The sequence below is a fragment of the Lontra canadensis genome, unplaced genomic scaffold, assembly GCF_010015895.1.
Source record: "Lontra canadensis isolate GAN:19392208 unplaced genomic scaffold, GSC_riverotter_1.0 scaffold50, whole genome shotgun sequence".
NCBI classification, from domain to species: domain Eukaryota; kingdom Metazoa; phylum Chordata; class Mammalia; order Carnivora; family Mustelidae; genus Lontra; species Lontra canadensis.
Genome location: NW_022631044.1, coordinates 2,414,619 through 2,437,796, shown reverse-complemented (window position 1 = coordinate 2,437,796; position 23,178 = coordinate 2,414,619). Strand labels below are relative to the sequence as shown.

At 43.5% G+C, this 23,178-nt stretch overlaps 1 protein-coding gene across 1 annotated transcript; it reads right to left on the bottom strand.

Moving 5' to 3' along the window:
* Nucleotides 1–3,490: 3,490 nt before the first annotated feature.
* On the bottom strand, nt 3,491–21,695 carry FIGLA (folliculogenesis specific bHLH transcription factor). Its single transcript, XM_032873602.1, has 5 exons — nt 21,489–21,695; nt 17,673–17,825; nt 15,943–16,096; nt 3,785–3,819; nt 3,491–3,540 (listed from the first exon to the last, which is right to left on the bottom strand). Exons 1-4 carry the CDS (start codon nt 21,693–21,695, stop codon nt 3,815–3,817), a joined length of 519 nt encoding a protein of 172 aa, XP_032729493.1. The 3' UTR covers nt 3,491–3,540; nt 3,785–3,814.
* Nucleotides 21,696–23,178: the final 1,483 nt, after the last annotated feature.

Genomic DNA, 23,178 nt, shown 5'->3' with positions numbered 1-23,178 from the left:
GAAGAGCTACACAGCAAGGAACTGTAGGTGACACCTGGTCAACCACCAGCTAAAACATCAGTCCATAAGTCCTAGAGGAATGAACTTGGAAGCAGATCCTTCCCCAGTCAAGCCTTCAGCTGAGACCCCAGCCCAGACTAATACCTTGATTTCTGCCTTGAGAGTGAGCTTAAAGGAGAAGACCCAGCTAAGCCATGCCCAGGTGTGACTCCTGATCCACTGAAATGGTGAGATAATGAATGTGTTAAGTTACTATGTTTGTAGTAATTTGTTACACAGCAATAGATAACTAATACAGTGCCTTAGCACCCTCCAGGCACAGGCATAGTTATCAATGGCCTTCTCTAGGGCATGTCAGAGGTGCTGGAGGGATTGACCCCCAGAGGATCAGCTCTCAAACAATGACCATCAGGAGTTGAGGAACAGCCTGGCTCCCTCATTCCTAAATGTTGGAAGGACACCTCTGAAGCATGTTGTACATAGTCTCCCAGAGTGCCTCAGCAGGACTAAGACCCAGTGGCCCACAGTAGCAACCTGCCCAGTCATGCATCTTTCATAGTCTGGCTTTTCTTCCCTATATTACTTCCCCACTCTCCTATTGGTGGTTCCTGGGCTTGTCTCCCAAATAAACTATAAATCATGGCCTACTTTGAGGGAAATCAAATTTAAGAAGAAGGGAGGAAAGACAGTGCTTTCAAAGCAAGACCAATGACAAATTCTAAGTCTAGGTTTCCTGAAGATGCCCCTCTCCAAACAGGCGAAAGTACAGCCAACCTGTGGCTGAGGCCTGCTGTGGAAAGAAAATGAACTGGGAGTCCAGGACCTGGGGCTCCAGTCTCACTCCTAGTGACTGTGTGCACCGAGGAAAAACCGACCCATGTTTCACTTTCTAGCTGTACAATAAGGGTAACAGCCCTTGCCCTCTGCTGTGGGCTGAATGGTGCTCCCCCTACCAAACCCCTTTCGCCAATTGCTATGTTGAAGACCTAACCTCCAGAACCTCAAAATGTGACTGTAATTGGAGATGGGGTCTTCAAAGAGATAATGGAGATAAATCAATGAGATATTTAAAAGATTAAAAAAGTAGGTGATGTGGATAGGTCCTAATCCAATAGGATGGGTATAAGAGGAAATGTGGACATGACTGGCACAGACAGAAGACCATGTGAAGGCACAGGGAGAAGTCAACCACCCACAGCCAAGGAGAGGAAAACCAACTCTCTTGACACCCTGATTTCTTGATCTCGGGTAAACTTCTGGTTCAAGCCACCCAGTACTTTGTTATGGCAACCCCAGAAAACTAAGTCTCCTACCATCCAGGGTTGTCATGAAGACAAAATAGGATACCAAGTGTAAGTACTTAGTCTTATTACTGATCAGAATGAGACAATCAGCAGCCCTAACCCCAGGGAAGAACCATATAGGGTGGGGTGGTGAAGCAGCACCCACACTGGTAGAAAGGTCCCAGACTCCAGAGGAAAGGTAATTCCTATTATAAAGTGGCAGAGAACGTGACTAAATTGTGTCCTACTGTTCTGTAGAAGGTAGAACTTACAAGTGATAAAATTAGATATTTTACAGAGGAGATTTCTAAGCAAAATAGTGTTAAGTGCAACTAGGGTCCTTCTTACTGCTTATAGTAAAATACAAGAGGAGAGATGAATTAAAGGAAGAATCATTAAACACAAAGGAATCAGAGCTGAAGAATGGGAAAATTCTCAGTCCATCCATGTTGCCAAAAGTGAAAAAGCTTGTTCTGAAAACAGCACTAAGGGTATGGCTGAATAACCATTTGATAAAGAGGTCATGGAGTGTAACTTATGGACCTTATCAGTCATCTTAGCAGAGGCTAGGAATAGATGGGTTTTTCCAAAAGAGAGAGTGCTAGATTGAACTAAAGCAGGACATAATGAAGGAAGGCTGTCGAATTCCTTGGATCTTACAGGATGAGACCACAAAGCTACTCAGTTGCAAATGTGCACTGCTCTTCCAGGAAAGGGAAGAAGGACCCCAAAGATGATTCAGAGATCACCAGGGCTGCCATTCCAACCACAGACCCAGGGGTCAGGTTGGTTTCCTCCAGACTTCAGGGGGCAGGGCCACTCCAGAGCTGTGTAGGTTGATGCTTCCACCTCAGTGGACCTGGAAGGTAGGACACTGAGCCAAAGAGGTATAAGGCTTAAGATATAATGGTATTTGCCTTGCCAGGTTTGGGAATTGCCTGGAACCCATCACTTTCTTCTTTCTGATTTCTTCCCTTTGAATGGGAATGTCTGTCCTATGCCTGTTCACCACTGTATTTTGGAAGCACATACTTAGCTGGTTTCACAGACTCATGGCTGGAAGAGAATTTCACCTCAGGATGAATCCTACCTCAACTCTCACCCATACATGATTTAGAGGATATTTAGATGAGACTTTGAACTTCAGACTTTAGAACTCATGCTAGAACCAGTTAAGACTTTTGGAGCTGTTGAATGTATTTTGCATGTGTTAAGAGCATGAACTTTTAGAGTCAGGGGCCAAAAGCCATGGACTGAATTGTGTCTCCCCCCCCCACCAGATTCATATGTTGAAGCCTAACCCCCAATATGACTGTACTTAGAGATAGGGGTTTTGGGTGGTTGCTAAGTTTAAATGAGGTCATAAGGTTGGGGTTCTTAATCCAATAGGATTGGTGTCCTTCTATGAGGAAGGGAGACAAGAGTTTGCTCACTCACGCACACCACTGCTCAGTCTCTCCACCCACTCCCACCCTACCATGTGAAGCCACAGAGAGAAGTCTGCAAACCAGCAAGAACAACCTCACCAGAAACCAAAACCCATCTGACCTTGATCTTGGACTTCTCAGCCTCCAGAACTGTTAAACCATTGTTTAAAGCCACCCAGTACAGGATTTTTATTTTGTCAGCCCAAGGAGATACACACTTTGTGTCTTGGTTTCTCCACCTGTACAACAGGGACCAGCAGGTCTATCTCATAGGACTGTTATGAGAGCAAGGTAACATATGTAAAGTATGGGAACAGATACAGCATATGTTAAGTGCTAGATGAGAAATGTTATAAAGATGAAGACTGTCTCTATGCTCAGGGTTATGGCCTTAGCTGGGTTTTTAGACAGCCTTGAAAACTGTTACTGCCAGTGGCCAAAGCCTACCACTCCATACTCTTCTAGCTTGAGTTTACATTCCTATTAAAGGTTAATTTCCCCGGGAAGGGTAATAGGCACTTATTCTTTAAGTGATGAAAACAGACAGAATGAAAGATATTAGATATAAGTCCTGAAAAGATGAGAATGGAAGCTGCATAGGGCTGAAGGATAAGCATGAAGGCTAAAGACTCTGAGATCTATTTTTTCAAAGCATGAGATTAAGGAAAAAGAGTTGAGTAAGTATGTGACAAGTTAGGCCATTTAAAGGGTAATTGTTAAACTTTGAATTATCACAATTTTTTAAGAGACTTCAACTTTCAAGACTGCATTTATTTGTCTCTAGAAGGTAGCCCTGGGCTGTCCTTTTCACTTTTCATATTTGGGGGAGCCTGTAACAGAGAAGAGAGTCCCTTATAAATGGCTAAACAATAAAAACAGACAGTACCAAAAGAACTATGTAAGAAATGTTTCATTAGTAACCAAAACTGTTTAAATGGAAAGATACCGGGTTTTACCTATGAAAATTCTATCATTTTAATAAATCCCACTGTTAGCAAGGATATAGTGAAATTGGCCCTAAAAACTGATGGTATTTTAAGTGGCCTCATGCATCAAGTCATAGATTGTACCTACCTGTGACTCAGGACTTCCACTTCTATGAATCTATCCTAAAAAAGAGAAAGGAAAAGAAAAAGGAAAGGAAGAAATAGGTAAACACATCAGGCTATTTGCCATGTTTATGAGAACAAAATACTGAACACAACTTAAGTGTCCAAAAATTAGAAAACCATTCTATTTAATGGACCATTAAAACTTATAATAAAGACTACATGTTAATGATAGAATAAGAAGAAACAGAACATACAGTAGTATATAAATGTGATAATTTCTTAATTCAGTTGTAGAAAAAAATTTAGAAGCCTTTTAGTATATTTCCATTACTAAGATGGTAAGATCATTTTGGGTCTTAGTATTCTGAAATCTCAACTTGAAGAAAAAAAAAATGTGATGAAAAACAAAGTCACTCCAATCAATCATTGTGGATAATATAGCACTGTAGTCATATGCTTTAATTCAGTTTATAAAAACACATTTACCTATTTCCTAGCCCAGTCTCCTCTATATTTAAAGGGTGAGTTTTGTTAGAATGAAAGGCAGTAAAGAGTTTAACACTATTACCTACATGCCCTAATTCTATCCTTTACCCACCCAGGGGATACTGGGCAAGTTCCTTAACTTCTGTTTTCTAGTTTCCTGATGGGTAAAATGGATATAATTATACAGCACAGGATGGTCATGCAAATTAAATAAGTTAGTATATATACACCACCAGGAATCATGCCCAGCACAAAATAAGTATCAACAACTTTTCTGATCTTGATCAAGTCCTCCCACTATATACATGATTAAGTTAACACTGAGTTCCAGTTTAGCTTTAAAAGTTTCATTTTTAAAAAATTTTCACATATCCAGAGTATGTTAAACCTAAGAGATGGGACGCCTGTGTTGCTCAGTTGGTTAAGCAGCTGCCTTTGGTTCAGGTCATGATCCCAGCGTCCTGGGATCGAGTCTCACATCGGGCTCCTTGCTCAGCGGGAGCCTGCTTCTCCATCTGCCTCTGCCTGCCACTCTGTCTGCCTGTGCTCACTCTGACAAATAAATGAATAAAATCTTAAAAAAAAAAAAAGTTTAAAACAACAACAACAACAACAAAAAACCTAAGAGACAAATTCAGGTATTGCTGGGTTTTTCCGAAGAGGTAAAGGTTAATTTGATCCTATAGCCTAGAGTCTAGTGTATTACAGATTATTGTCTTAGTTTGGTTTTAAGTATTTACCAGAAAATTCCAGAAATGTAATACTGAAGAATCAGAAAATGAAAACTTGCTGGAGATTATTGATGTTGCTTTATTCTCACAGTTCATTAAAAAAAAAAAAAATGCCTGTTGACCTCATCTGAATAGTTGAGGGTCCAGGAAGAGGGTGGTCTGAGAAACAGACTCAGCTTGCTACTCAGCCCCTCTGATAAGGTGGGCATGCTGCTGTCGTTGGTTGTCTAGCTGCATGGCTTGACATATCATCCAATGTACCTTACCCTCCACCCACTGAGCCAAGGCTTGGGGGTGGGTGCAGGGAGAGAGGTAGATAGATACCAACCAGAAGCCCTTGCTTACTTAGCTTCAGAATTCAGTTCCCAGCAATAGTAGTCTGAAAAGCAAGGCTCTCATTTGAGAGAAGCTGACTTTGTTGGAAAAAACACGTGGGTTCTGGTGGACCAGACCTCAGATGGCAGCTCAGGTGGACACAAAGCAGGGAGGAGGCAAGATATGATGTGGGGAAGAATTCCTACAACCAAAAATGGAGATGAAAGTTGAAACAGCAGGAAGTAGTTATTCAGAGGGGATAGACAAATAGTTTGTAGAAGCTGCTTGATCCTTGGAAAGGGGTCCTACACCCCGCCATCCCAGGCCTTGACCCAGGGATGGGGAAGAATTACATAAGGGGACAGAAAGGTAAAGAAGAATCTGAGGAAAGCAAGGATTCATACCATTTTGTGGGGTATAGCCTCTCATGGAAGTTTAGAGACCACATGCCTGAGGGACATCATCAAGTACATACCTGAGGGCAGCTGCATAGCCCATCTGGCAGTGGGGGAGTCAGGGAGACCAGAAGATGTCTGGGTTCTAAAGGGAGAAAGCCGAGCAAGCCTGGCCTAGAGAAGAGAAGCCACAATGGGATCAAGGACATCCACAGCAGATGTCAGCTCAACAAGACCGGGGGCCCAAGGACTAGCTGGGGAAATACACGTGAGCATTCCCATTCCAGCCTCCATAGTACATACACTTTGCTGTACCTAAAGGAGGATGAGAGGATCTCCTAGGAGAGCTGGCATAAGAGACAAGAAAGCTCCATGGGGATTCTGAACATTAAACAGACATAGTATTTACTCAAAGAAGTACTTACCCTTAATGAGGTAAACCAGTCTTGCCACCATCTGAGTCAGAGGGTCTTACTGGGTTCTCAAAAGTAGAATTCAATGTAGAAAGTTACATTTCTTCCCATCTAAATTGTGCTCATAATTGTCAATCCTGCTTTGAAGTGTGAGATTAGAACCCAGCATTGTGACCATAGCCTTGCCATCTCACATCTATAGGGAGAGCTGCACAGATGATCTTCCAGCAAATGAGCTCCTTTATTATGAGCAGGGCTTTGGCCACCAAGTCCCACATGGTCTGTCTCTTCCCTTGGGGACCAACTCCAAATTGCATGATGCAGGAAAACTCTCTTAGGTTCTTCTCACCTCAGAACACCCCAATGAGGCAGGTGCCCCAGGCCCATCTTCCACACTGGTGTTGCTAGAACAATATATTCTTGGGGAACAAAGTCTTCCAAAAAGGAAAGAAGGGATCCAAAGAGGAGTAGAAGAGGTCCCCAAAATAATCAAGTCATATTTATAGACCCTACCCTCCCATTGAAAGATCTACCTTTAACACTGTGTCTTTGGAATCCATTTTATTGCTAATCCAGTGCAATGGGATAACCTGGAGATTAGAACAAGCAGAGAAGGTGGAGGGTAGGAGGACGCAGTGACTTCCCTCAGGGGCTAGCTTATGTGGTCCCAGTACTCAATGCCTCTCTGCTAACCCAAAGAGCAGTCTGTCTCAAGGGAGGTCAGTAGCACATCAGAGAAGTCCTGTCTCTATCTTTGAGAGACCCTTCCACTCAATTCTTGCCGTTCTCCTCTGTATCTATGTGGGACCAACGAGATAAGACTTTTATAAAATTCATATAAATATTCCCTCTGGAAGTCCACTAGAATTCATTAAGACTTACTTCAATTAGTTTAACCACCAGGCCCATCATAGGTCAGAGAGACAGAAATGATTAGCTTTCTCAAAATATGTTCAGCTCACTGCCAGAGTTAGGAGCACACACCAGTAGAGATTTTGTCAAACACACTGAACTTCACACACATACACAAAACCCACTTTTGTGATTGATTTAATTTTTCTGTGGGGACAGAAGATTGAGAGTTACAACGAAGGAAATCCCCCACTTATTTTCATGAAGAAATTCATTTTCCCTCTAATATTTTCTTTTCATGCTGATCACATGGGGGTCTCAAGAGTCTGCTTTGGGTGTTGCTTAGATCTCTTCCTGAGTAGCTGCAGCCCAGGGCACCCTCCATTGGAGGTGGCATTGCTCTGAGTTTAGATGGATCCTGTCTTGTATGCTCCAGGTCTCACTTTTCCCAAGTTCCAGGGAGGACAACCAGCATCCATCAAGGCACCACTCCCTAAACCCCCAAAGTTTAGAAGACATAGTAGCATCCTGAGCCAACACAACCACTAGTGCAGACTCATGCTGAGTCCCAGAGCTCTTGGTCCAGGGCGGCAAAGTTTAATGCCTAAACTCGTAATGCAAGAAGGAATGGTGGGGCTGACAACCAGAGAGTACCCACCCCAACAAAGGGAAGTCCGAGTTTTTAAAATACTCTGCTCGCTAAACCCATGAATAAGCCCCACGGGCCACCAGCAAACACTGGGACAGACAGTTGTGTTCCCAGGGAGAACTGTAGACCACCACACTGAGGTGGGATATTTTGCTATCGCGTACAGCCAGGATCTGGGGAAATGTGAGCTGGAAAGCAGGAGATTGATGCTTCAAGGCCTTCCCAGGGTGCTAATGAATTCATCCCAGCTGGCTAGACCATCTCACTTCAGAACTTAAAATGCTAGTAGAAGTGGTGTCCCCAGTGATTAATTTCACACACAGATTACCACAACCTGCAGACAGGGTCGTGGAAATCTACCACCCCTAGAGGCCTCCTTCTCTCAGAAACCCTTCCAAGGCATATTTCCAGAACAGGCCAAAATTTAGAAGTATGAGATGGTAGCACATCCAGGCCCCATAACAGGCACTTATGCTTGTCCACATACTCCTTTCCAAAGTCCCTCTGACTCCAACACAATTGGTATCTCACTCCACAACACTGAGGATGATCTTTGTCCAGAGACATACCTCTATAGAATCACAGCCATCTCTGAACAAAATTCAGAGCCTTGTAAGATATGAAATGCCCAAGCCATAAACACAGGTGTCAAATGAATGTAATAAACAATAGTGGGTCAGTGAACATCTGTCACCCATCCCAGTCCCAAAACAACAAAACCCTACACCTTAAAAGTCCAATTCTGAATGATTCTTGTCAGGACCTGGACATTGATCCCTATCCCTACCAATGCCAGATGCCATGGCTTCACACAGCTCATCACCCTCTACATTTGCACACATTACTTGCTGATTCAGTCCCCAAGTGAACCTGCTCTGGCCCCAAGAGTTAATCTCTATGCCTGCCATCAGCAGATTCTTATGTACTTCATTTGGGATTTTTGCCTCTCAGGAATGTTGTTGATCTTGCACAGCCTGTTCTGACTCCATCCTCAAATCCCCAACAATGCCCATCTCTGCCAGCCCCAGGATTCCACTCCTCAGCTCCTCTCCAAGGGCAGGAAGAAGAGTGCCATGCCTGCAAACTGAATCTGGAGGGGGCTTGCCTCCCAGATCCTAAGCTCTTTTGTATATAGCAATTCAGTCCAACAAGTCACATCAGCAATATCCAGGTTTCCAGTTAGGGTATCTGGCCAGGACCCTGAAACTCTATATAATCACCTCTTCAGGTAAACTGCACTGCACCATTATGAGAATTGTTTGGCAAACAAAGACTGGGCTGAGCTTTGTTTCCCTGGCCCCTCTCACTCCATCCTGGTTCTTGATTGTAAAATGCAAGCTTTTATAAAGTTATTAAAAGTTGTTTTGAATAATTGCTCAAGCCACATGCCAATAAGGATCTCAGAATTAAACCTATTAATAAGGAGAAAACTAACCAGAAAGATAGTCACACAGTAGCACTTCAAAGAGAAAAAAAAAAAAAAATCACCTCCCCCTTCCCATCCTGAACAATTCAGTCCTAATGCTACCAGCTCGCAGTGAGGTAGGGGGATCCACGGTGGCCCTGAGTGAAGTTCTGGAGGCTGAGCAGGGTGAGGATGGCATCCACACATGGAGATGACCATGTCAGAGGATGTCAGAGACCAAGCAGACAAGGGAAGTGGCTACACAGCGGGGTGGCCCAGTGCAAAGTGGCAAAATCCAACCAGCAGGAGAGGGGCTTTGGAGGGGTGACCTGGTATGGAGTCAGACCCAAGCCAAGTAAGAAGGATGCTCAGGCAGAGCGGCAGAGTAGCATGGGGAGAAGACGCCCGTGCCAATTCCAGCAGTCATGCATGTGTGTAGGTGACCTCACGTGGTGAGCCAGAGTCCCAGCAGAATGAGGAGATGTCCACATATGCAGTGAGGGATGGCCTGAGTAGAATGGCAGAGCCAGGGAGAGGGTTCTTATGGCCAGGCAGCTTGTCATGGGTACTGTTATGGGCTGAATTAAGTCCCCTCACAATTCATATGTTGAAGTCCTAACCCCTATACCTTAGAATGTAACTGTATTTGGAGATAGGGCCTTAAAAGGGGTAATTAAGTTAAAACAAAGGGTGTGGGAGTTGGGCGGAGATGGGCTAAATGGGTGATGAGTATTAAAGAGGCCACTTGTGATGAGTACTGGGTGTTGTCTGTAAATGAAGAATCACTGAATTCTCTTCCAGAAACGAAATCGCACTATATGTAAACTAAAATTTAAATTAAAAAAATATATATAATGAAGGGTGGGCACCAATCTAGTATGACCGGTGTCCTTATAAGAGAAAATTGGGGCACACACATGCAGAGGAAAGGACATTTGCAAGCCAAGGAGATGGGTCTCAGAAGAAACCAAATTTGCCAATGTCCCGATCTTAGATTTCCAACCCCCAGAACCATGAGAAATAAATTTCTGTTGTTTAAACCACTTAATCTGTGTATTTTGTTATGGCAGCCCTGGCAATACAGGTGATAAAGCCCAAAAGGGGTGAAGAGAAGAGTCATCACGGGGGAGACAGCACAGAGAGGAGAACTGAGTTACACATGCGGTATCCTTGTTGAAAGATTCATTCCAAGGCTCAGGGTGGGAAAGTATATGATGTTCAAGCTCAGAACATCTTCTGCCAGAAAGGAAGGGATCAAAAAAGTGGCTGGTCAAATAGAAAACCAGCCAATTTGAAGGGACTTTCACTGGCCACAATGAGGACAATTTGATTAACAAAATAGATCGTGAAATACTATGATATTATGATGGTAATCTACTGAATTAAATGGAAAACTATGTGTCTATTGTATAAAATATAAATGAATATAGAAACAGCCAAAATGTCCTACAATTTAAAAAAAAATGGGGTGTCTGGGTAGCTCAGTCAGTTAAGCATCCAGCTCTTGATTTTGTCTCAGATCATGATCTCAGGGCCATGAGGTCAAGTCCTGCATTAGCTCCGTGCTGGGCATGGAGCCTGCTTGGGGTTCTCTCTCTCTCCTTCTGCTTCTTTCCCTCTTTCCCTCTCTCCTTCTCTTAAAAAAAAAAAAAAAAAAAAAGGTTCTACAGTAAGTAAATGGTTAAACTGTGGCACACCCATCCCATGGACTAATACTCAGCAATGAAGAGTAGAGTAGACTTTCAATACAACCACGGGGATGATTTAAAGGGCACTGTGCTAAGTAAAAAGGCCATATTCTAAAGAATACATACTGCATGATTCCATATAGTATAGAACATTCCCCAAATGATAGAGAGATAGAGAATAGATTAGTGGTTGTCAGGAGGGTAGGAAGAGTGGAGACGCGAGGACAGTGGGCGGGTAGCAGGCAGGAGACTTTTATGGGGGTGGAATAGTACTAGATCTTCCCAGGAGTGGTGATTCTGCACAACTACACATGTGACAAAATGAAAGGAAAGTATACACACATAGTACCAATGCCGATTTTCTTGTTTCGATACTGTCCTATAGTTACAGAAGACATCGATATTAAGGAAGACCATGTTAAGGATGCATGGGACTTCTCTGTACTCTTTGTAACTTCCTGTGGATCTGTAATTATTTCAAAATAAAAATTTTCACAAATAAAGTTTGATGAAGAATAGGATATACAGATAGCTTCAAAACACCTTCACACAAAACACAGATTACAAAGGAGAAAAGCTAAACTTTAAAGTAGAGAGGCCTGGCAGTCATCCCATTAAGCAAATGATTGAAGTGAATATCCTTAGTAATAGAACAAATCAAAATGTACCCCCCATCCAATAGGATGCAAGGAGTAGAAAACAGCAGCACTTCTGTGATATTTCTGCCAAAGATTCATGTCTGAATCTAACTCAGGAGGAAATAGACAAACCCAAATCCAACATTCTACAAAACAACTGGCCTATAATCTTCAAATGTGTCAAGGTCACAAAAGTCATGGAAAGACCAATAAAGTGTTCCAGACAGCGGGAGGCTAAAAACATATGACAGCTGAATGCAACTCATGATTCTCAGCTGGTATTTCTGCTAGAAAAGACTTTGACTGTTGGTGAAAACCTGAATCGAGCCTGAGGATTTTGTGGCAGTAATGTCACAACATTGACTTCCTGATTTTGACAGCCACACTGTGGTCTACAAGAGAATGTCCCCATTTATAGGAAATGCACACTAATTAGGGGTGATGGGGTATCAAGCTGGCAACTTACTCTCAAATGGGTCAGGAAAAAAGTTATTTGTACTCTACCTGCAACCCTTCTGTAAGTTGTTTCAGAATAAATCCTTTTATGTTAACAATAAATGATTTAGATGTCAAAGAATGAGAAACTCTTCACAAAACTGATGAAATCCTAGAACATTTCTGCAAAAAATGGCACTCTTTACTTTCAGGCTTGGGAACTCACACTTGGCAGAGGGTACGTGCATATCCAAAAAATCTCAGAAACAGGATTCTTTGTTCATTCTAAGAATTAGCACAGTCTTCAATTTAAACTGCATTAGCTAAAAGACTGAAATGTATGTACCTCCCTTTTTTAAAAGAAGTTCCAGTTAGAACTTTGTGTCTTACCAGAAAATGTTAGTCCCCAACTTTAAATCTACTTACTATAAATGGCCTATTTCCAGAATCAATAATCCTTAGAAGACAAGGACATCCTGTACAACCTTGCTGCTGGTGATTTCAAGCGTAAGCCTACTCTCTTTCCATTCAGGTTCTAGTCCCAGACAAGCCCAAAAGGACTGGCAGAAAGGTGCAGCCAGGCATCTCACCATGAGAATGACATGGTAATACCTACCTGCTAAAAACCAGTGAGGATTAAATGCAAGTAAAAGTCTTGCCTTAATACACAGAACATATTGAAACTAACATTACTATTATTAACAGAGAGCACATTCAAGGTTCAGCTCAGGTGATATCTTCATCCTTATCTCGTTCTCAGGCAATCCCTGTCAGCTCGTGTAGTAGCCTTGGGGATTTTGTTGCCTAAGGGTTGACTGGCAAGGGAAGGTTTGATTTATAGGTCAAGTGGCCAGAATATGAAAATCTAAAACTGAACATGTAAGGAAGTAGAATCCTTAGAAAACAGTAATCAAGTCAGAAATCAACAAAACAAAGAGGCAACCCACAGAATGGGAAAAGATATTTGCAAATGTCACTACAAAGGGCTGATATCCAAGATCTGTAAAGAACTTCTCAAACTCGACACCCAAAAAAACAAATAATCAAGTCAAAAAATAGGCAGAAGACATGAGCAGACACTTCTCCAAAGAAGACACACAAATGGCTAACAGACGCATGAAAAAGTGTTCATCATCATTAGCCATCAGGGAATTTCATTTCAAAACCACAATGAGATACCACCTTATGCCAGTTAGAATGGCAAAAATCAACAAGACAAGAAACAACAAATATTGGAGAAACTGTGGAGAAAGGAGAAACCCTCTTACACTGTTGGTGGGAATGCACATTGGTGCAGCCACTTTGGAAAACAGTTTGGAGATTCCTCAAAAAATTAAAAATAGAGCTACACTATGACCCAGCAATTGTACTATGGGGTATTTGCCCCAAAGATACAGATGCAGTGAAAAAAGGGCCATATGCACCCTCGATATTCATAGCAGCAATATCCACAATAGCCAAACTGTGGAAGGAGCCAAGATGCCCTTCAGCAGATGAATGGATAAAGAAGATGTGGTCCACATACACAATGGAATATTACTCAGCCATCAGAAAGGATGAATACCCAAATTTTGCATCAACATGCACAGGACTGGAGGAGATTATGCTGAGTGCAATAAGTCAAAGAGGGGCACCTGGGTGGCTCAGTGGGTTAAAGCCTCTGCCTTTGGCTCAGGTCATGATCCCAGGGTCCTGGGATTGAGCCCCTCATCAGGCTCTCTGCTCAGCAGGGAGCCTGCTTCCCTTCCTCTCTCTCTCTGCCTGCTTCTCTGCCTACTTGTGATCTCTGTTAGATAAATAAATAAAATCTTTTAAAAAAAAGAAGTCAAAGAGAGAAAGTCAACTATCATATGGCTTCACTTATTTGTGGAACATAAGGAATAGCATGGAGGAATTAGGAGAAGAGGAAAATGAAGGGGGAGAAATCAGTGTGGGAGATAAACCATGAGAGACTATGGACTCCGGGAAACAAACTGAGGGTTTTAGAAGGGAGTGGGGTGGGGATGGGTGAGCCTGGGTTCACCATGGGTGAAGCCATGGATGATGGCTATTAAGGAGGACATGGATTGTATGGAGCACTGGATATTATACACAAACAATGAATCATGGAGCACTTCATCAAAAACAAATGAGGTACTGTATGGTGACTAACATAATAAAAAAATAACTATTAAACTAAAATGGTCTAATTTTTAAAACTCATTTATTTTTGGTTTGTAAATTTAGGAATTCCTTATATGTGAGACCCTAAAATTGTGAAAATATTTTTAAAACAAAGTATGAAATTTGATAGTATGCATATTTGACTTAAGATAAGACAAAAGTAATTTTGGTTTAGGTCTATGTAATAAATCAGCCCTTCTTTTCTGGTATTCTGGTATAATTCATCTATGTGAATCACAATCTTGTTTAGTAACTTGGTTTCATTTTTTACTCTGGTTTGAATACTATAGCTTAATGATATCTTCAAATTTTATTTTGTCACCACAAAAATGTTTTGAATAAGAAATATAAATTAAAAATTATAAATAATGCAAAAAAAAAAAAAAAAGAAAGAAAGAAAAAGAAATGGCAGTCAAGGCCAGCCAATCACGAGGAAGCCTGTAAGACCTCAAACCAGAATAGAGTATTATTAAGGGCCAAGTGGATAAACTCAGAGCACAGACAGAGCTAGGATGCCTGTAGCTTATTGTTGATTGCTCACTAATCAATATTGATTACCCATGATGAGCCAAGCAGATTGAATAACATATGTCCAAGTGAACACTGACAGGCCAAACACTGCACCAGACACCTCACTGACAGGATTCCATTTAAGCCTCACAATTTCCTGATGGACAAGGTAGGTACAATTATCATTTCTATTCCACAGATGGAAAAGCTGAGGATTAGAGATTCAGTAGCTCACTCAAGGATGCACAACTAGCAAGGGTTAAAACCAGCATTTGAACCCCCATGTTTGGTCTCTAGAACCTGCATTCGGCTGCTGTTCTAAAGTGCCTCCCACCACCAACCGTCACTTGTGACTCCACAGCTCCCATTGTCCTGTACATCGCACTATGCAGCTTGTTTATCACAGTATGCTTGGCTCCAGTTCCTACAAGCCGTTGTTTCTATAGCAGTTGTGCTGGAGAATGGACCAAGGGGTCTCATCAGAGTGATAATGAGACACAGCAAGGGCCAACAGTCTACTTTGTGGACTTGGAGAGGCAGGCTGAGCCTTGTATCTAGCAGCTTTATTAGTGTGGCAAAGAAACAAGAGCTATTATAATAAACTCTTGTTTGTACTTAGAAAATGCACCTTCCTACAGGAAACAATTGAGGGTTGCTGGAGGGGAGGGGGTTGGGGCATGGGATAACTGGATGATGGGCATGAAGGAGGGCATGGGATGGAAGGAGCACTAGTGTTGTATGCAACTGATGAATCACTGAACTCTACCCTGAAACTAATAATAAACTGTATGTTAATTAATTGAATTTAAATTAAAAAAAAAAAAAAAGAAAAGAAAATGCTGCCTTCCCACAAGGCTAACCAAAAAATATGTGTGCATGCATATGTGGGGTCACCATGGATCTTTATGTATGGCAAGCTATTTCTTTTTCTGGAGACCTCAGAGTTAGAAAGACTTTAAGATTTTATTTATTTATTTGTCAGAAGGAGAGAGAGAGAACAAGCAGGCCGAGTGGCAGGCAGAGGCAGAGAGAGAGAAGCAAGCTCCCCACTGATAAAGAAGCCCAACATGGGACTCGAACCCAGGGCCCTGGGATCATGACCTGAGCCGAAGGCAGTGGCTTAACCGACTGAGCCACCCAGATGTCCCTAGAAAACCTTTTGATGAATTAATTAGGGTCATAAAAATGTAAACTTATGTCTGTACTAGATAACTTTTCAGGGGCTGACTTCTCCTTGAGTTGCTTACCAATTAACTGGAAACATAATAATAGATTTTCCAAACTAACAAACTCTACTTTTCCCATCTAGGTACTTTCACAAAATGATCTTATTTCAAGCATCTTTTAGCCTGGAAAATTCCAAACGCCTCAAGGAAAATGTTTTGGGTTTTTTTACATCAATGTGGCTATTTAAGAAGAAACACTTTACCAGACTCCTGGTTGGGGAGATAACTCCAGTCGTAGACATCACACTCTGGCGACAAGTATATGCTGACTCACCACTGCCACCATCTGCCCAGGGCCTTTCCTCCTCATTCTTCAAGCCCACAGTACAGCTGGCATGCTGGGTGATGTTTCTGGATAGGTCTCCAGCCAAGGATATAGGTGCCTCAGAAGGATTGTTCCTATAGGTCTGGCGATCCGGATTCTGTCTCTAGAAATCATATTTATTTGTCAAACAGTATAATAGTACAGTCATATTTTGAAGATCTAAGTCAATATATTTTAAAATTTTAATCAATGTATTTTCATTTAAGTGATAACGGCAATCTAAAGTTATTATAGATGAAAAGAAAAGAAAACTCAATAGACTGTATTTATTTTTTTCTACAACCTTAAAATGTTGTGCAATTGGCAACTGCATTAAAAAGATTATCCCATGGAACAGATACTGTAGTTTATAATAAATGCAGCACAAAGCACTTCTGTCACCTATACAAGGAAAAACTAAGGCAGCCACCGGCCCATGTGCAAACACTGTGGTCAGGCCCCAGCCCAAACATCCAATTGGCTAACAGGATAATCCATTCCCACCATTGCAGAATGTATCCCCTCAGAAGTCACCCTTGCAGGATAAGTGGACAAGGAAAAAAAGTTGAAAGTACCATTCTATACCTGGCCACTCCTGCCCTAAGTTTCTAGAATAATTGTGTTTCTCTACTCTCTAGTATCTGTCCTTCTCTTCTGTCCCTAAACACAATCACATCACTACATAGAAGAGACTTCCACTAACCTAACCATTTCTTCCCTCCTTTTGATCCTTCTTTTCTGTCTCAGATCTCCAGGTTTAATGGACTTGAAATTTGCCATTGTGCTCTGCCTGGACTTCACTAACCTACACTCAACCCCCTATAAGCAGAATTCCAGCCCATTACTATTCCATGTCTCACGGGCTGGGCCTCTCTGTAGCTTCTTGCACTACTTCCTACACTCAGATTCCCAAGATTCTCCCCTGCTTGACCTTAGGTTCTAGCTTTCCTCTCCACCTGCCTGCTACCTTCTCCTGTCTGATTCTCCTCCTCCATCTTGTCAATGGTGTCCCTGAGGGCTCATTTCTAAGGCCTTTCTCTCTTTGTGTCTTCCCTCCTTTGATGACTGATCCACTTACAGGTCTTCAAGGCTTGCCTGACCATACATCCAGCCCGTATAACTAGCCCACAGCTTCCACCACCTAATGGGCCTTTCTGAGCTCTGCACCCCGATAATGGTGGTGACAACTATGTGCTTCACGGTTTGCAAAGCAGGTTCAATTATTTCATCCCACCAAAGGGTTGCAAATCCCATGAGACTGGCATCACAACCACTGCTGAGCATACCACCAGAGTGGTCTCACAGGGAGGGCCTCTCCAAGAGAAATGCCTCTTCCTTTCTGAGTCCAGTTCGATGGAAAACCACCACTACAGAGTGGAAGCCTCTTCTCCATCCCTAGCTATCAATGTTCTATTAAAGATTTAGCAGTCAGGAGCCAGATGCCCTGAACAGTGACAGGAGGTAAGTATAGACCTCAACCAGGAACTTGGCTCCAAAGCTCACACAGATCTGGATTCAAACCCCAGGCCGGACATTTCTTAGCTATGTGGCCTTTCCTTGTATTTTGGTTTCCTCCTCTATAAAACATGGATCATAATTAATTCCCAGAATTGTTATAAACAACTGAAACATATAAACTGCCTGGCAATGGAAAGGGCTCAATAAATGGTAGATACTGCTCTTAATTCTTAAGGCTTTACCTCAGAGTCTTTGGCTGCTTCCAAAACATCACTGAGAACTTGTATGTACTCCGTTGCACCTTTAAGGATATCAACTTTGCTAGGCTTCCTGCTTTGGGGAAGAAATGGCACAAGTGTCTTCAGTTTGGCAAAACCACGGTTGAGATTTTTTATCTGGAAAACAAACAAACAAAAGCAAAGTGACATACAGAGAAGCTAACTTGTACAGCCATCCCCAGCCCCAAAACCACAGAAGAGGGCTGTGAGGGCTTGTTTGCACAGCTCTTGTCTGGGTGGTGAACCAAAGCACATGCCAGAATCACCACTCCACCAGCAGTGCCGTTGCTGGCACTAGAGGAAGGGCTGGTGTAAACTCAGCACTTTGGGTGAATGGGCTGGAAGGGAAGGGGGTCGGTATTCCTGCTGAACCCCTCCTCTTCCTCCAATAGCATACCTACTGCAATGTTCAGGCAGTGGGGAAATGGCTAGAACTCAAAGTCAAAACATCAGGATTTGAAAACCAGCTCCTCCATGTAGGATACTTCATATCACCAAGCTATGGTTTACTGCAAAATGGAAAATACCCACCTTGTAAGCTTTTTTGTGGTGATTAATATAATCACACATAAGACACTTCTTCCTGACTTGGCCCAAAGAAAGACCTAAGTGGTACTGATAATGAATAAAATGTGCAAATACTTGTCTACTCAAGCACCATGCCATCAACTCTTTCACCTCTTTCCCAGCCTAACGGAGTAAAGAGTTAGAGTCTAGAGAATCTGCATGTTGGTAAGATTTGAAAGGCAGAATAAGGTTATTTATCTTTGTGTTTATAAGTCTCTAGGATCTAATCCTTCAGTTCTGAAGGCTTGGAACGCTGACGACCATCCCCCAAAGGGAACTGGCCTTGGAAAAACTGGCTTCCACTACACCATAAAGCCAATATACTCATATTGAGGGCCCTCTCCCACTCCAGATCAAAGTGAATAATGGACACAGTCATTCCATTTCAGCAGAATATAAAGACCAACAAAAGTATGACAATGAAAAAAAAATGAAAATGTGGAGCTTTGTTAAAATAACTACAAAAGAAAATAGAAATTAGGTATCATTTTTCATGTGCCAAGCTGATAATATTGTTAGTCATACCCAGCAATAGAGATGAGCAAAGGGAAGAGTATTCTATCCCATAAGAAGGGATTAAAATTAATAAAATTCTCTAGGAAGAAGCAGTTGGGCATCTGGTATCAAAAGTTGTGAGATTGTATATATCTTCTGTCCCAGTAATTTCATTTCTAGAATTTTATTTGAGAGCAATTACCACACATGCACATAAAGACCAGGAAAACCTGCAAAAAGCATAAAGACTGGAGAGGTGTGGTCCATTTTATGACAGAGTATACAGTAAAAAGCTGTTCTTTCAAAGAATTCTTAAGAATGAGGAAATGCCAAATCCAAACCACAATGAGATACCGCCTCACACGGGTCAGAATGGCTAAAATTAATAGGTCAGGAAACGACAGATGCTGGTGAGGACAAGGAGAAAGGGGAACTCTTACATGGCTGGTGGGAATGCAAACTGGGGCAGTCACTCTGGAAAACAGTTTGGAGATTCCTCAAAAAGGTGACAATAGAGCTACCCTATGACCCAACAATTGCACTACTAGAGATTTACCCAAAGATACCAATGTAGTGATCTGAAGGGGCACCTGCACCCCAGTGTTTATAACAGCAATGTCTACAATAGCCATACTATGGAAAGACCCCAGATGTCCATCAAGAGATGAATGGATAAAGAAGATATGGTATATATACACAATGGAATATTACTCAGCCATCAAATAAATGAAATATTGCCATTTGCAATGATGTGGGTGGAACTAGAGAGTATTATGCTAAGTGAAATAACTCAATCAGAGAAAGACAATTATCACATGATTTCACTCATATGTGGAATTTAAGAAACAAAAACGGAGGGGGTGCCTGAGTGGCTCAGCTGGTTAAGTTCTGCCTTCAGCTCAGGTCATGATCGCAGGGTCCTGGGATCAAGCCCCATGTCAGGCTCTCTGCTTGGCCAGGAGTCTGTTTCTCTCTCTCCACTCATGCTCTCTGGCTCTCTTCTGTCTCACTCTCTCTCAAATAAAGAATGTAAATCTTTAAAAAAGAGAGAGAAAGAGACAAAACAGGAGAATAGGGGAAGGGAGGGGAAAATGAAACAAGACAAATCAGAGGGCAGAGAGGAGACAAACCATAAGAGACTCTTAATCATAGGAAACAAACGGGGTTGCTGGGGAACCGGGTGGGTGCAGGGGAGATGGGGTAATTGCATGATGGACATTAAGGAGTGCATGGGATATAATGAGCCCTGGGTGTTATATAAGACTGAAAAATCACTAAAGTCTACCTCTGAAACTAACAATACACTATATGTTAATTAGCTGAATTTTTAAAAAATAATCAGGAAATGCTTTTGATAACGTTGATTGAAAAAAATGGAAAACTATGTACCATCTCACAAATTTATAATTTATATATGTGCACACATAACTAGAAAAAAAAAAGACTGGGAGGGTATATACAAGAATGTTAGTTCATAGCAGTTATATCTGTGTTATAGGTGTTTCTGTTCCCCAGTCATTTCTCTAATCTTCAGGTGCATTAATTTTGTCCTTGTAAAGAAGAATGAAGGTCATTAGCTTTAAAATAGAGGATAAAACCAGGACGAATTCTCTGCAGAAAGCACTTGCTTCCTGATGGGAAGGCCCATATAAAATGCAAACTATTGGATAAGAATCTTGTTTGAGGCCACATTGTCACTCAGATCGCAGGGTTATTTTCACAAGGGGTCTAATGCCAGGTGAAACCATGCTTTCCCACTCTTGGAGTTTCTCCAGCTTCCCTCGGTCTTCAACTCTCACTTGGTCCTCTCTCCTGCTCTTTCCCACACCCCTAGCGGATTCCCTAAGGGCTACACTTCCAAAGGGCCCGGGCATGCAGGAGCGTCCCCAGCAGAACCTCCCCCCTCAAGTCCCCAGCTTGAAGGCGCCCCTCCGTCCTCGCGTGCCCCGCCCCCGCTCCCTCTCTAGGACGCCTGGGCTGCCGTCAAACTCCAGGTTTGCAAAGAGCACTAGGGAGACCAGACTGGACACAACGGGGCCCCGGTTCAGTTAGAAACACTAAAAGCCACCAGTAGATGTCGCTCGGACTACGGGCCCCAGGACCGTTGCCCCTTGTGATTCGCCGCGTCCCTGCCTGACGGGGAAATGAGGCACGGGCTGGAGTGGGAATCCGGGGCACACCGGGGCCCCGTGTTTCCTCACTCCAAGAAAGAGAAACGAATAACCTCCACTGGGCCCCGTGATCCCACACTTGTTTCCAGAAAGAGATGCAGAGGAGAGGGAAAGGGACGGTGGGAGCGCTTTGCGCCCCAAGCGCTCACCCAGCGCGAGCCGCTGGGAGAAGGAGGCGCAACTCCCGGGCGCTAACCTTTTTGAAAGCACCTGCCAAGCCGAGACATGTTCGACGCCGTCACGGGCCTCGCGTGCCCCCGTCCTACCCCCAGACCCCCTTGCAGGCGGTTAGCAGGTGAGAGGGCCATCCCACCGTCAAAGAACGAGCGGCTGGACGCGGGAGGAGGGTAACAAGGCCGCTACCGTTCTCTCAAGCTAGAGACTCGAGCCGGGCCTCAGGAGGTTCGAGTCGCCTCCGAGGCCAGCGGGGGTGGGGGGTCGTGAGTGGGTGCACCGGGTACTGGCCAGATGTTCGGCGGAGAGCAGCATGTCGTGGGGTGGTCGAGCCCGGGTGGCCTTGGGGACCCGCGCGGGGCAGGGCGCTCACCCTCTCGCGCTCCTTGGCGTTTGCCACGCGGCGCCGCTCCAGCACCAACTGGAGGTCCTCCGTCGAGGAGTAGCCTCCCGAGGGCAGCCGCTTGAGCCGGCAGACGGCGGCCAGCTCAGGCAGCGGCCCGAACTGCTCCCGCAGCAGGTCCTCCAGCACCTCAGCCGGCGGGACGCCCAGGAGAGCCGGCGCGGGCGCTGCGTCCATGGCGGAGGGCCGGAGCGCAGGGGCCCGCGCGGCCTTTCTTCGCCTGCACCTGGGGCCTCACGAGGCACGGGGGCGGAGTCTGGGCCCCCTGTCGCTGTTCTCTTGCTTGCCTCGTGTTAGTCAGGTGGGGCTGTAGGGAAGACTGGCCCTTGGGGATCTGGGTTTCAGCAGCTCCGCAGGTGATTTCGGTGAACACGGGATTCCTGACAACAACTGGTCCTCAAATTTGGCTGCACACCGGAATCACCTGGGGAATTGGGTTATTCTTAATCCGCCCACCTGGGTACCAATCCCCAAAATTCTACTTTGGTCAGTCCAGGTTGGGGACTGCGCTTCTGGATACATGTATACACATGTATGCAAATATATAAATGTACATGTATACATTTACCGGAAAAACTGATGGCTACACACAAAACTTTTAAAAGTTCATTGTGAAATAAATAAAAGTTGCAAGAACAGTAAGAGGTCCTGTAGCCCCTTCACCTAGATTCTCCACTTGTTAACTTTTTTCACATTTACTCCATTGCCCTCCTTGTCTCTCTGAATATTCCCGATTTCATTAATCTTTTACTAAAGTATTTCCTAAGTCTTGCCCCATCTTCATGACCTTGACAGTTTCAAAGAGGAGAAGTCTTCCATTCTGAAGGCCGTCCCTTAACTGGAGTCTGCCCAGGGTTCCCTCCTGTCCAGACCTAGGCCATTCCTTCTTGACTGGGACTCCACAGAAAAGATGCTGGGCTGTCTCCATACATCCCTTCGGGATATACATGATGCTGACCTGTCCCACAACTGGTGAAGTTAACCTTGATCACCCAGTCAAGGTGGTATCTGCCAGGTCCCTTCACCATAAATGGACTATTTTTTCCTTCTGATTGATAAATATTTTGTGAGGAAATCACCGATATCCTCTAGCAACATCCATTGCTGACTCCTGCCTGAATTAACCATCATTTCATGGCCAAGTTGTTGACATTCTGTTGTGGGGAAGAGCTTTTCCTTCTCCCCCGTTTATTTATTCATTTTGTATTTATGTCGGCATGAACTCATGACTTTTTATTTTATTTAATAAGATGTAATTTATTCATATCCCTATTTCAATGTTCAGATGGCCCCGATTTGGCCTGTAGGAGCCCCTTCATGCTAGTTTTTCTGTTCTTTTGACATGGCCCCATCACTTTTTGCGTGCTTTCTTACTTGTCCCCAAAATGCTCATCTTTGATTGTCCCAGTTCAGCCATGGAATCAGTCAGTTCTTTTAGTGGAAAATGAAATTTAGAAACAAAGATTTGGGGGGCACCTGGGTGGCTCACTTGGTTAAGCATCTGCCTTCCGCTCAGATCATGATCTCAGGGCCCTGGGATCAAGTCCCATTTTGGGGCTTCTCCCTCTCCTCTGCCCCGCCCCCCACGCATGGTTGCTCTTTCTATCTGTCTCAAATAAATAAACAAAATCTTTTTTAAAAGAAACAAAGATTTGGATGC

Bases quoted from the DNA above. Each gene is read 5' to 3' on its own strand.
- FIGLA (XM_032873602.1), bottom strand. From the start codon at position 21,695: ATGGACGCAGCGCCCGCGCCGGCTCTCCTGGGCGTCCCGCCGGCTGAG. The intron at 17,826-21,488 runs GTGAGCGCCCTG...TTTGTTTTCCAG, and splicing joins ACGCCAAGGAGCGCGAGAGG to ATAAAAAATCTCAACCGTGG. The intron at 16,097-17,672 runs GTAAAGCCTTAA...TATGATTTCTAG, and splicing joins AAGCAGCCAAAGACTCTGAG to AGACAGAATCCGGATCGCCA.